Below are 12870 nucleotides of genomic sequence, written 5' to 3'. Positions count from 1 at the left end.
GTATGTATCTATGAGTTTTTTGAAAGTATACAAACCGTCAGTGGAGGATATTATACTGTTTTCATTATGTTTAAAATAATAAAACATGTTAATTTATAATATGAATTAGTCATTAATCAGTCATATAAATCACTAATCATCATTTAAAATTCAAATAAACAATTTTATAGCCTATATGACCCTGTTCTGGTCATGACTGAATAATATAAACCCAAAACAAATGTTTGAAATTCACTTATATGTTTCAGATCACCCAATGGTGTGTATGTAAAAAAGATAATATTAATTTAGAAATGATCCTATTTTTCAGATCTTTTTTTATATTTTTATCTGATCTAATTAAAACCCTATCTTAAACCCATCTTTTGTATAAGTACATTTGCACTTTACAGAAAAGTTAGGCTATATTATACAGAACAAACTGTAGAAAAGGAGTGCACTGCTTGTATCTGTGTCAAATGCATTGCATTTATATGCTTTAGAATTGGAACATATTTATATGACCCCAAGTTGAATTAATGTAATATGGTTTTCATGGCATGTTTGAACCATCACGTTCCTATATATAATAATATATAATATATGTGTTTATAATCAGTTATTATAAAATGTCAATAAGTGATACTTCCATCTTAAGTAGCCTAGCATGTTTTTTTTTTTTTTTTTTTTTTTTTATAGGCCTAATTGAAATGGCCTATCTCATACCCAAACAGAGCATAATGGTTCAAAATTCACGCTTGTTTTATTTCATGCTTGAGGGAGATTCATTTACCCACCTATTTAAATTAAATTGCACACTGCCTTAATAAATTCAAGTTTTTCATATAATGTAGCCATTTTCATTATAAGTTGTAAAGTTATGGCTGTACACTTACTGCGCACTCTCCACCGTTTGATGGGAGGAGAGAGAGAGAGAGAGAGAGAGAAGGTAAACTGACTCAGGTTTATTTTCATATGGAGCTTTTGTGCGCGTTTACAACTATCTAATCTGAGCATCAGTCGAAAGTTACACAGGGCTGCAAACGGATATTTTCTCCTCAATGGTAAGTGCATGTATATTTCTAATAGGTTATTGCATCTTTTAAAGTTTTTATGAAGTTTTGTCATATAGCCTAGGCTATATTAGAAGCCGTTCCTGTTGTTGAACAAACATGGTGAAATAGGCTATAGCCTATGCTATAGTATTTTGATTGCGCTCAGTTTAAAGATAAACGTTTTTTTTATGATTGAATGAATAATCTTAATAGATATTGGAAATGATTGTTTTTAACGAGACACACCATCAAATCACATCTGTTCACTGTCATTTTGCTGTTATTGTTTTTGTTATAGCCTAAAGCTTGTGAGTTCACTTTAGTTTTCGCACATTTATTTTTATTTTTCAATGATTGTTTGTCCACACATTAAACTTTTATTTTACTTTTACATTTTCTTTGGATACCTCCTATTGTAAAATAATGCCATTTGTCATATCAGCTTCAAAACCGTATCACAGTTATGTAAATTATCCATGCCAGGAAGTTACTAAAGAGTATAGACCATTTACATTTTTGAATTAACTTAGTTAAGTTACTTAGATGGATTAAAGGTCGGTCTTTCTTTCAGACATGTGGAGAAAGAGCGTGTGTGAGGGGTGTAATGAGCTCATTCGGGACAGGTACCTGCTCCGCGTGCAGGACGGACTGTGGCACGAGCGCTGCCTGCACTGCGCATCATGTCGCGAGCCTCTGAAAGACACCTGCTTTCTCCGCAATAAGACACTCTACTGCAAGCGAGACTACCAGAAGTAAGACTCTACTTACTGCTATTTGTGTAAACAATTATTTCGTTTTATGATACTATTTGACTTAGCCTAGGCTACTATTTAAAGTTCAATAGGAAAAGGGTGAAGTGAGTCCACGGTAGTCAGAAGTTTCTGCCAGTCAAACGAAGCACGCTCGTAACCTAGATATTGTGATCTTAATTTTTCGCATAAATTTCTTTACTGTTGATCTATTTTTTTTTAATAAATAACTATTATATATTTGCTAATTAAAAATATTTGTTACTGTCTTCGCCATTTATTTTTCTTAAATCAAATGTTTTAGAAAACGAAAACAATTTGATTACACTGGATTACTGCCAGAAATATTCCAAATATGTCTTTCCCTGTAGACATAAAATTACAAATTGGTCATAGAAAATGGCCATAGTTTTCTAGGAATGCTTGTGAAAGTACAATGGATTATTCCCTTTGTAAAGATTTAAGGCTTACAAAAAATAGGCTCTACTCTATTCCTCAACGAAATTGAGGTATAACAAACCAAATGTAGTTTATCATACTTAATTTACTGCAGAAATTCCTTTCATTATTCTCGAAAGAACATTTTAATGATTAATCTGCACAGGATAACGCCAAATTAAGGTTTGAATATCTGAACATCCTCCAGTAATGATACAGTAAATCATTTAAAATACTTTCCATTCACAGATGGCAGTGGTGTTTATTCTATTGATTTTAATGTTTGGATGCTGTTAAATTAATTTTGACAAGGCAACTCTGTGCCTAAAATAAAATTTGAGTGTTATTTTTACATTTTATTCCTGAAATGTTAAATCTGCATGCTTGCTGATATAATAATATGCAGGCATGTACTAATTTGTTAGCACATAATTGTTTACCGATTTACAGTAAACCTTATGATGAGTGTTGGTGTTTTGTGTGTGTGTGTCTGAGAGAGACCGTGCGTATTGAGGGACTTGGCACAGAACTCCTGAAAGACAAGGTGACTGCAGGAGGAAGGGTCGCGGTGGGCCATGGAATGCGAGAAGGCTTTCACACACAAACACACACCGTTAGATCAGGAGGACAGCACTACTGACACACTGTCAAGATGTGTTAAATTAGCAGGACCCATCGGTGTGGCAACGGCAAGCTGGGGACAGCATATGGCCACATCGACATGGTGTGCAGACCCCCTACTACCCCCAAAACTCACTCTGAGTCTCATTCACACACTCATATGCACATTCTCACCTCCAAAACAAAACAAAACAAAAAAACAGTTTGCCTAACGACAGAGCGCAATGACCCTGAAAAAATAGACAAGTATGCACACTATTTGAGTTTTCATAAAGTTTCATTTCAAGATCTGATGTATCTGCTCCAGCAGTCAAAAAGTTTGAGTTTCCAACAGAAAGGCTCTGACTTCTGCACATCATAATGCATTTCACATTAGGAGTCCATCAGCCAAAGTAGTAATTATGGAGAAGTGTCCAGTGTGCTCAAGAGAGCTGAGGCTGAGTGTATTGAGCCATATGTTCTGGGTATACAGCAGAGCCTTGTGCAAGAGAATATGAGTGTGCTTGTGTGTTCATGTTGGGGAGGGGGTGCATGTAGCGGGGATCTATGTTTGTGAAGGATGTCAAGGCATCTGGATAGGTTGGTGCCCAGTGGTGCCCCTGCTTGATGCCCGTCCGACCGTGAGATATCCGACCTGACCAATTAGCCACATATGCGGTGCTTGGCTGGCAATCCTACCCAGTAGCCCAGTGCTTATAACTATAGGCTCAGGGGTGGGGAGCTCGCTGACCCAGCACTTACTGACCAGGTAAAGGAGCTGCTTTACTGTAAATGGGTCAGCAGGCTGTTCACATTCACATTTTTAATGTCTCTGTAACTCATCTATATATTCCACAGACAGTAGTGATAATTAAAACAGATACTTCACTGTTTTATAATGGTGATTAATTTGATTTGGATTTAAAGTGATGCTTAGACTGTATAGGAGTAGTGGGGGGAAAGCAGTAAATTCAACTAAAATAATGATCTCCTCCAGACTTTTGATCAATAGATGTCTTGAACAGAGGGCATAGAGTGCGATTCCCAACCAGGAGTACTTAGAAAGATGATTTTAATGTTAGATTGTTCAACATTTACACTATCGTTAAAAAGTTTGGGGTCAGTGAGATTTTTTTAATATATTTGAAAGAAGTCTCTTATGCTCACCAAGACTGCATTTATTTGTTCAAAAATAAAGTAAAAACAGTAATAGTATTACAATTTAAAATAACTGTTTTGTAATTTAATATATTTTCAAATGTAATTTTTTCCTGTGTTGGCAAAGCTGAATTTTCAGCATCATTTCTCCAGTCTTCAGTCACATGATCATTCTGCTGATTTGATGCTCAAGAAACATTTCTTCTTATTATTATTATCACAGTTGAAAACAGTTATGCTGCTTAATATTTTTGTTAGGTAGGGTTATTCTTTCCAGAATTTTTCAATTAATAGAAAGTTCAAAAGAAAAGACATTTTGTTTAACAATGTGAAAGGCTTTACTTTTGTATCAATTTAACCTTGCTGAATAAAAAGTATTAATTAATTTCAAAAGAAAAACTTTTGAACGGTTATGTACAATAGAGCTTACTGTGACTTTCATTATGATATTATGACTGTCAAAAGATTGATTTTCTTTAATACATTTCTAATTCTAACATTTAAAAAAATGCAAATAACTTCTGTCAGCATCTCTTCTGGTTTCACTTATAAATCATTGCAATTCATATACAAATGTGTTTTTCACCTACAGTTTTGATTGGTTTTACATTTCAAGTAAATTATTGTAATAATGGGCATTTTATTAATATTAATGGTAATGCTAAACGACATAGCCTATATTATGATGAACACATTTCTAGTTTGTTGTCCAAAAGAATCAGGTTCTGAAGAGCAGGTTGCAAAAATAGTGGAAATCAACATTTTTATAGCATCATAGTTGTTTCCTGATAAAAATAGCGGTAGTTTTTATCTTGTCAATGCAACTTTTAAATAACTCTACTATATGTAAATATCTTGAAGCACGTGTCGCTTCTAATGATAATACACAACATGCAATTGACATATTCTGCTATGCATTCACACACCACAGATGCTCTTGCGGATAATGGAGTAGCGAGCAACACTTCTTTCTGTCCCTCCTACTGAACCCTAAAGAACTCGCAGCGGTTTCCCCAGCAACCCCAGGGCAACACTAATAGTTCTCAACAATGCAAGGCTTTGGGATGTTTCAATCCATACTTACGAAGGAGGAGGAATTTTTGCTGTCTGTACGTGAACACTGCAATGCTCCCATGCACCTATAGCTGAGATACACGTCAACAACATCACCCACTGATCAATAGCCAAAAGCCTATAATTGGTACAAATTGTAGCAACACAGCTATCTTTAATGCATCAACATACAGTAATCATAGCGCTGTCATTTAAAGAAACAGTGTTTGATGAGTCCAATCCAAATCCCAGTGACTGAAATTAAAACTTGGGGTCCTTTTAAAGCAAGACACCATAGGTAAATAAGGTAAAAACGAATTAATTTGGCAATTGTTTTCTGAAATGTTATGTTTAAATATCAAGCGTAGCGTTAGTTCTGGCAGGTCACGTTAGTCAAGCTCGCATCAGCTGATCCACATCTACCTATAGGAATACGACGCCTATCACCGTATACATATATAAGCTCCTTCAGTGTTATCAGCAGCTTTCTCAGGAGCTAATTACCCTCCTCCATCCCCAGCTCCTCCTCTCGCCCAGTCAGGATTTGACATTCTGATTCCCCTTGAATCAGAATAATTATCGAATATGTTGTACTTTTAAAATCTTGAATTAAATATATTTGCAAATGTTCATGTTGGTTCTGTTCTGTTTACCCCAAGGGGGATTATTGCTGCTCTCCCTGCTCTTATCCATGCTAGGCTGCATGGATGCGCAGGGAGTTCTCGCCCAGAACGGAACCATACCGCCAATCCAAACTGTATGCTAATTGTCAATCATATTTGACAGAAATGCAAATGAAGCATTATCTAATTATATATGTGCTAATTTGCATGCACTTCCAGAATAAAAATCTGAACATTGTTTGAAGCCATTGGTTCAGAATTCTTGTTTCATTTTGTTGACATATTAGTGTTAAAGTTTTTTACGCGATTTTGGATAAGTCAGAAAATACTGTCAACAGCCAGAAAAAAAAACCATGTTCACCACGTTTTCAGGAATACAATTTTATATAAATCACGCAAATGTTATATGAACAAACCTCTCTGTAAAAACCTTCAGAATATAGATAAAGTATATGTAACTGGAAAGTAAAAAAAAAAACACTTGAGTAAAAATATGTATTGTAATTTAATTCTACAGATGCAAATAGATAATATGTCTACTTTCCACTAGTCTGAAAGAGAACATGTTATGGAAGCCAAATAGCCCAATATCACAAAATTGAGCAGTACATGAAAAAAACGATGTTTTTTTATCCTTTAGTGTCTTGCATGCTATAAGGAGTAACCTGTCAGCCCAAGTCTGAAGCTGTCACACATCTGGGGATGATTCTCTCTAAGCCTCCCTGTCACGCTCGCCATAAACCTTAAACATACAGCTCCACTCTCCACCCCCCTCCGGGCACGGAAATCTCAGGCCAGTTTGACAAACAGAAAATGTGGTGTCTGCCAGGGCAGGACAATGGCAGTGAGGCGCTGGGCCAGCTCCCTCTTTTGTCTGGGTTTGGTTAAGTCGAGTTAAGATCATTCCCTGGACCAGCCTCGCCCGCCGGGTGGCGTGATTCTTTCCCTCCGTCTGGAGCCACGGCATGCCGAGCTCCTTTCTCCCCCCTCCCCGGGAGTCCTGCCCCGGACACAGTCGTGGAGCCGGCCGCCTCTGTCTAACCCACTGAAACCCAGCTCTAGTTGCCAGGCGCTAAGATGCACACTCACCATGCTGGAGGTATGCGTCTGCATGCTTGTTTTTGGGGTGGAGGGGACATGGCAAGTTCTTGTCTCACTCCTTGATGGACGGGGCGACTCAGCAACATTCCTGGAATCTCTGATGGCACACTGTAAAACTCAACAAGTTAAGGAAACCAATTACGTTTAAAATACATTATTTATGAGTACTGTGATTTATACATGATTTATCCTTGCATTTTTTTGAATTCATGTGCCTTCCTAATCTTTAATCAAAATAACTTCCCCTTCCTCTTGCAACGACACCTCTTTTCTGATGACGTGTTTACTGGCGTGAGGGTGGGTCCTGTCACTCATGACATCACAGCAATAACAAATGACAACAATTCAACGATCCAGTCCATTCCCGATGAACAAAATCAAATCTCGAGTCCAACATTTCTTCTTGTTTCGCTTAAATACATCACAATAGGGAATATTTGGCTTGCTGACTTTGACCGTCTAAACTCTAAAGCAAAGCATGCTGGGAAAATGAAATCTGCTGGAACTCATTCAGTTTGAGTTCTGCTTAATATTATCAGTTATTGAGCTCACGTAACATCTCTTCTATCAAGTACAATGAACTTTCAGTATTTGAGGTTTTAAAAGAGTAAGAAGAAAATAATTCTCCATGCTGTTCATGCAAGCGATTCTGAGAAATGCATATTATTTATCCTTTCAGATTGTTTTTAGTACGGTGCAAGGGCTGCGCAGAGATCATCTCTCCGGCCGAGCTGGTGATGCACGCAGGCCCTGCGGTTTTCCACCTGCGGTGTTTCTGCTGCTGTGTGTGTGCCTGCAGGCTGCAGAAGGGAGACCGATGTGTGCTTACAGGGGACAGGCTTTTCTGTGCCAGAGACTATCACAACCAACTGGCCAGCGCAACCACCTCCGACTCAGGTATTGTTTTAAAACCACAGCACTGCTCATCCAGGCCTTCCTTATACACTCAGTAAGGTTATGGTGCCTCTGTAAATTATCGAATTATATAAATCAAGTCTGGTAAATAAAGGAGACGTCCCAAATGTGCAGTGCTTGGGCCCTTTATACCAGGACTGAAAACCACTGTTTAAAAAAGAAAGAAATAGAAGCTTCTTCTAGAACACCTTACACTCACTAGCACAGCAATGCTGAGACTAGATTAAAGAATGAAATTGATTGTATGTATTAAATAGTACTATTAAGAACAAATAAATAAAAAATATTAGTATAACAGTAAAGTACTGTATATATGAATCAATTATATTAATAAAGCACTATGGTATAATGTTATAAATGAATCAATAACAGAATATATTAATATAATATATACCAATATTTTTTGATAAAGGTTACATTTATTTAATAAAATCAGTAAAAACAGTAATATTTTGAAATATTATTACAACTGGAATGAACTGTTTTCTATTTTAATAAATTTTAAAAATGTACTTTATTCCTGTAATGGCAAAGTCTCTTCAGTGCCACGTGATCTTTCAGAAATCATGATTTGATAGTTAAGTAACAGTTTCTAAATCTCTCTTGAAAACGTATTTGTTTTCTTTAGCTGTTAAAACATGTTGATGCTCTTATTTTCTTGTGTGTTATTTTTGTTTTGATCAGTCCTGTACGGGGACTGTTTTTAAATGTGCTTTATAAATAAAAGAAGTAGAACTTGAAAATGTATTTCAATTTCAGTTCACTATTATTACTAATATTATTATTATTTATTATCGGTTATGGCACTACAAACATCTGTTTCCTTAACTACAGGTAAAAGTGAAGATGTTGAGGAGGACGATGATGAAGAAGACAACATTAGGACTGCAGGGGAGTCTAACACAATAGGAGACGTGGAACACAAGAGGCCTAAAAGGCCTCGTACCATCCTTACAACACAGCAGAGACGTGCTTTCAAAGCTTCTTTTGAGGTCTCATCCAAACCATGTCGAAAGGTCAGCCATTTAAACCGACAGCCTGAAAGTTAAATATAATAATAATAATAAATTCATATAAAATGCATGAAATATAAAATAATAATTCCATTTTTTCCTATACGTTTACATTTTATTTCAATTATAATCTTTTAAATTTTGTGAAGGAGGTTTTTGTGTAGCCACAGCTGGTTTGGACAGCATTGCTGTATTTATCTCTGTTGATCTGATACTCTAGTGTGGGTCAGTTCATCAGTTAGCCTACATGACCCATAGACCATGAAGGTCACACTATGGCTTTCTCTCTGTCTGTCTCTCTATTGTAAGGTAAGGGAGACGCTGGCAGCAGAGACAGGATTGAGCGTACGAGTCGTTCAGGTCTGGTTCCAGAACCAAAGAGCCAAGGTAATGTGATGCCCACCGACACAGACAAACACAGTCATTGAAAGAACATCAACTTATGCAATTGATAACAGATCTCTTTCTGCAGTATATGAGCTTGCCAATAAGGAAACAAGCTGTGTTATTGCCTCATAGGAAACTGATGACATATTATGTATAGATCCCCGTAGATTAGACTTGGATTTCCTTTCAGTGTGTTGTGTTTTCTGCCTTTCTTCGCATTACAAAGAGATTTTCTCTTATTAGTTTTCTCATTTCTATATGTGAACGTGGACATGTTTTTATTAGGCTATAAGATTCTCTTTCACACACATTGTCTCTTTAGATGAAAAAACTGGCAAGAAGACAACAGCAGCAGAAGCAAAGCGTGTCCTCTCAGGAGAAAAGGGATAGCCAATCACAACACACTGGTATACAAAGTTCACAACAATTTAACACTTTGCTTCACCCCAGGTTATATTCTCTTTTTAAACCCCACTTTTAAAGTAACGCTTCACACTTGTAATAAGCACAGCTTTAACCCTATATTATGTAAACGATTCCCTCTCCAGTGAACATGATTTCACCAAGTACAACATCATTGTTGATCCTGATCAGATTTGAGGGACAAGTTTACAAATGTCAATTTTAGGCTTATGTAGGCTAAGTGTAACTGACCAATCCTTTCCCTCTGGTTTTAGGGAGAAGTTATGGGTAGGGTTAGGTTTAGGGATAGAGATAGGGTTAGGACTAAATATTTGGAATTTTGTTCCATGATCAACAAAATATGTTGATCCAGGTGAGAAACATACCGTCATCAGAATGTAACGGCCAGTTGTTTAGCAACAACCAATCATAAACTGAACAGCTCATGTATCATTAAATATTCATGAGCTTTGAACACTCAGAAATGTCTCACGCTGTAGGCCTATTCCATTTTCCACAAAAAAAAAAAAAAAGTGGCGGAAAACGCGTCAATCGGGGTGGAGAAAACTACTTTATTTAGTAGGCTACTTTATTACAGTACAAAAAGTTTCTTAAGGTCAAACTGGAAGATAGCTATAGAAATAAGCGCAATGCCCAAGCACGAGACGAGACGTTTTTTAATCAGGCGTGCTCTATGTAGCCTATTTGTCCAATTCATAATACTAACACCGCATATATTTACATTAGAACGTTAATTCGGGGTTTACAAAAGTGTGAAACGTGGAAAAAATATTATCCATTATTCTGTTAAACCAAAAATTAGAATGACCTGGGGTTAACAATTTTATATGTGAAAAGCATATGTGGCTTAAATTCATCCTTTAGGCGAAGATATGTAAGTAGCCTAGGCTATCTACACTGCACTAAGATAATCTTTTCTTGCCATTTGTGTGACCACAGCGCCTTCTTGTGGAGGTCTGCCTGCTGAGCTGGAGTGCGCAGGTTCATATTCACTTACCCAGCAGAATATCAGTCTAGACTCACAGAGCTTCAAGCTGGACCCCTTCAGACAGGGCCTCACCCCTCCTCAAATGCCTGGAGACCACATGCATCCCTATGGTATAAAACAGACTAGGCTCACAGTCAAAAATACAGGACTGGAGATAGGCATACTCTTTGCTCCTTGCCCATCCCATTCATTTATCATTTCTCTCTTTATAGGTTGTGACACAATCTATGATGATACAGACAGTGACCCTCTGTGTCATTTTGGAGACTGTATGTCGTCGAGTGAACCCTCACTTTTAACACCGATTGACCGATTGTATTCAATGCAAGATTCTTATTTTGCCTCTTGAGTGTCATACAGACAGCTCAGGAAAGATTTATGGGGAGAGAGTGCACGTGTATGTATGCTGTGTGTGTATTCTGCTTATGCATGTTTTTAGTGTGGTGACTGGCGACAATGGAAATGTACTGTGATGAAAATGTCTTTGTGTAATTTGTATTTATTATTTTATGTGTGTAAATCTGGACTGAATTACAATAAAATGCTGCAGAGAAAAAAAAATGATTTAAAACTGTCAATGCATTGGCAAGATTGTTTCTTAATTTATTTGACTTTGTTAGAACTTAAGTTAACTTAAGTCAAAATCGACGTAAATTGCCATTTGCAGAGTTTTTACTCTGATATGCAGATGCATTAGTGATATGGTAATTTATAACAAATTCAAGTATCCACAAACAATCACTATACTGCGTGCAGTGAGGTGCAGAACTGGCATTTTCCAAACTCAAGGTCATAGGCAGTCTAGGCTTTCAGCACCTCCTATCATTATGCATATCTTTATGGCTCTTTTTCAGAGCCAGATGGTGGTCCACCACAGGGCATATCATCGCCCAGATCTTCAGACTCCCACTTCAACATCAGAAATGGGGCCTACCCATAAATATACTCCACATCCGGCCATCATGAATGCCTATACTGTGATTTTCTTTTGCAGATATATAGCCAAGCTGCATTCTTGCATTTTCAGGGGCTTGTTTGTGACCACCCAAAAGCTAGGCCATTGGGGCTGCGACTCTGGAATGTGTCAGTGTTATAGTTTGGTGTATTGTACTGTAGAGGTTGAGGATAATATCAGGTGAAAATGAAAGGCATGCTGCAAAGATAGGAAGCCCTTCATACTGTGCCTCTTTGCCCCAGCAATGAACCTTCTTTCTGTCTGTACCAGGTTCACATTTCTTACTCCGATATCAGACCTCCAGATGTAAGTGCCACAAGTCACTGGGCAGGAACAATTTAACTGTCTGTTCCTGTCATGTGGACCTGTCAGGAGATGTTGCAGAGCAGAGGTGAGATGAACAGTGTGTTTGCATGAGCAAACGTTTGTTTTAAGATTATTCAGATAAATAATAATAAATAGCCAAATATAAAAATAAATAAATAAATATGTACGCCATGAGAATAGTTCCAAACAAATCCACAGAGCCATTGCGCATCTCTGAGTAATACAGTGATGTTAACTAAATTAATTTCATTACACGTTTTTAACGAATCATTTGACTAAATGATGGGGGGCCTCCAACTGTTTCTTTGAAACGGACCTCTGAATTGCAAATGCCGCCTTTGTCCTGGATCAACATTATTTTGTTGATCCTGGAACAACATTCCTGTCCAAAAACATATTCCTTGCCCTATCCCCACCCCTAAACCTAACCCTACCCATAATTTGTTCCTAAAATCAGAGGGAGATTATAGGTGAATAAGAATGGTGTAGAGCCTTTGACATTAGAACTGTAAACCCCTCAAATCTGAGTAGAATGTTGTTCCAGAATCAACAAGGATGTTGATCCAGGAGGAATATGTTCTACTTGGTAAAATCACGTTTTTGATTAAACTGGTTAACGAATTACTCTTCCTGGTTTTCACGTTATCCCTGCAGCATGTGAACGAAAAAAGAGGCCTAGACGTTGGAACAGGGGGGGCGGCCGCCCCCCTACCCACCTACCCACCCCTCTAGGGGTCAGCCAGCTGTTTTTTTCGTTGGTTTTGGTTTCCGTTGTTGTTGTTTTTTAAATATATAAATACAGAATCTGAATTAAAATGTGTTTGATTTAAGCCTACATTTCAAAATTTTGTGTCATAAAATTTCTTGTTTTTAAGCCTTTCGCACGTACGATCACACCGGTGTAATCAGTCTAGGCTCGGTGGGGAAGTCCTGCTCTGGGGAAGTGACCAGCCTCTGTCCGACTTTAGAGCGCTCCGTGGATAGACTGAAGGAGTGCTCCGTGGAGCTCTCTGAACTCCAGACACACACGGCCACGTTTTCTGCGCGTTTATGACCCTGCTCTGCGTAAATGCATTGGCTCTTTTGACGCGTTTTGACATAGATTT

The 12870-nt window shown here is 37.6% G+C and overlaps 1 protein-coding gene across 2 annotated transcripts; it reads left to right on the top strand.

Annotated features, from left to right (window-relative positions):
* Positions 1-982: 982 nt before the first annotated feature.
* Positions 983-11056, top strand: lmx1a (LIM homeobox transcription factor 1, alpha). 2 transcript variants are annotated; one of them, XM_084433291.1, is made up of 8 exons: positions 983-1043; positions 1606-1786; positions 7436-7653; positions 8506-8687; positions 8994-9071; positions 9394-9478; positions 10434-10592; positions 10695-11056. In XM_084433291.1, the coding sequence occupies exons 2-8, from the start codon at positions 1608-1610 to the stop codon at positions 10829-10831; spliced, it is 1038 nt and encodes a 345-aa protein (XP_084289417.1). In that variant the 5' UTR covers positions 983-1043; positions 1606-1607; the 3' UTR covers positions 10832-11056. The 2 variants fall into 2 exon arrangements, with proteins under 2 accessions (XP_084289417.1, XP_084289418.1); XM_084433292.1 differs by lacking the exons at positions 983-1043; positions 1606-1786 and adding an exon at positions 6826-6880 and having other exon boundaries at positions 10434-11056.
* Positions 11057-12870: the final 1814 nt, after the last annotated feature.

The sequence above is a fragment of the Rutilus rutilus genome (genome assembly GCF_951802725.1).
Source record: "Rutilus rutilus genome assembly, chromosome: 15".
In the NCBI taxonomy this organism is placed as follows: domain Eukaryota; kingdom Metazoa; phylum Chordata; class Actinopteri; order Cypriniformes; family Leuciscidae; genus Rutilus; species Rutilus rutilus.
This window is presented reverse-complemented; position numbering and strand designations above follow the sequence as displayed.

Excerpts from the sequence above, each read along its gene's own strand:
- lmx1a (XM_084433291.1), top strand. The coding sequence starts at position 1,608 with ATGTGGAGAAAGAGCGTGTGTGAGGGGTGTAATGAGCTCATTCGGGAC. Across the intron at positions 9,072-9,393 it reads TCCAGAACCAAAGAGCCAAG|ATGAAAAAACTGGCAAGAAG; the intron begins GTAATGTGATGC and ends TTGTCTCTTTAG. Across the intron at positions 9,479-10,433 it reads TAGCCAATCACAACACACTG|CGCCTTCTTGTGGAGGTCTG; the intron begins GTATACAAAGTT and ends GTGTGACCACAG.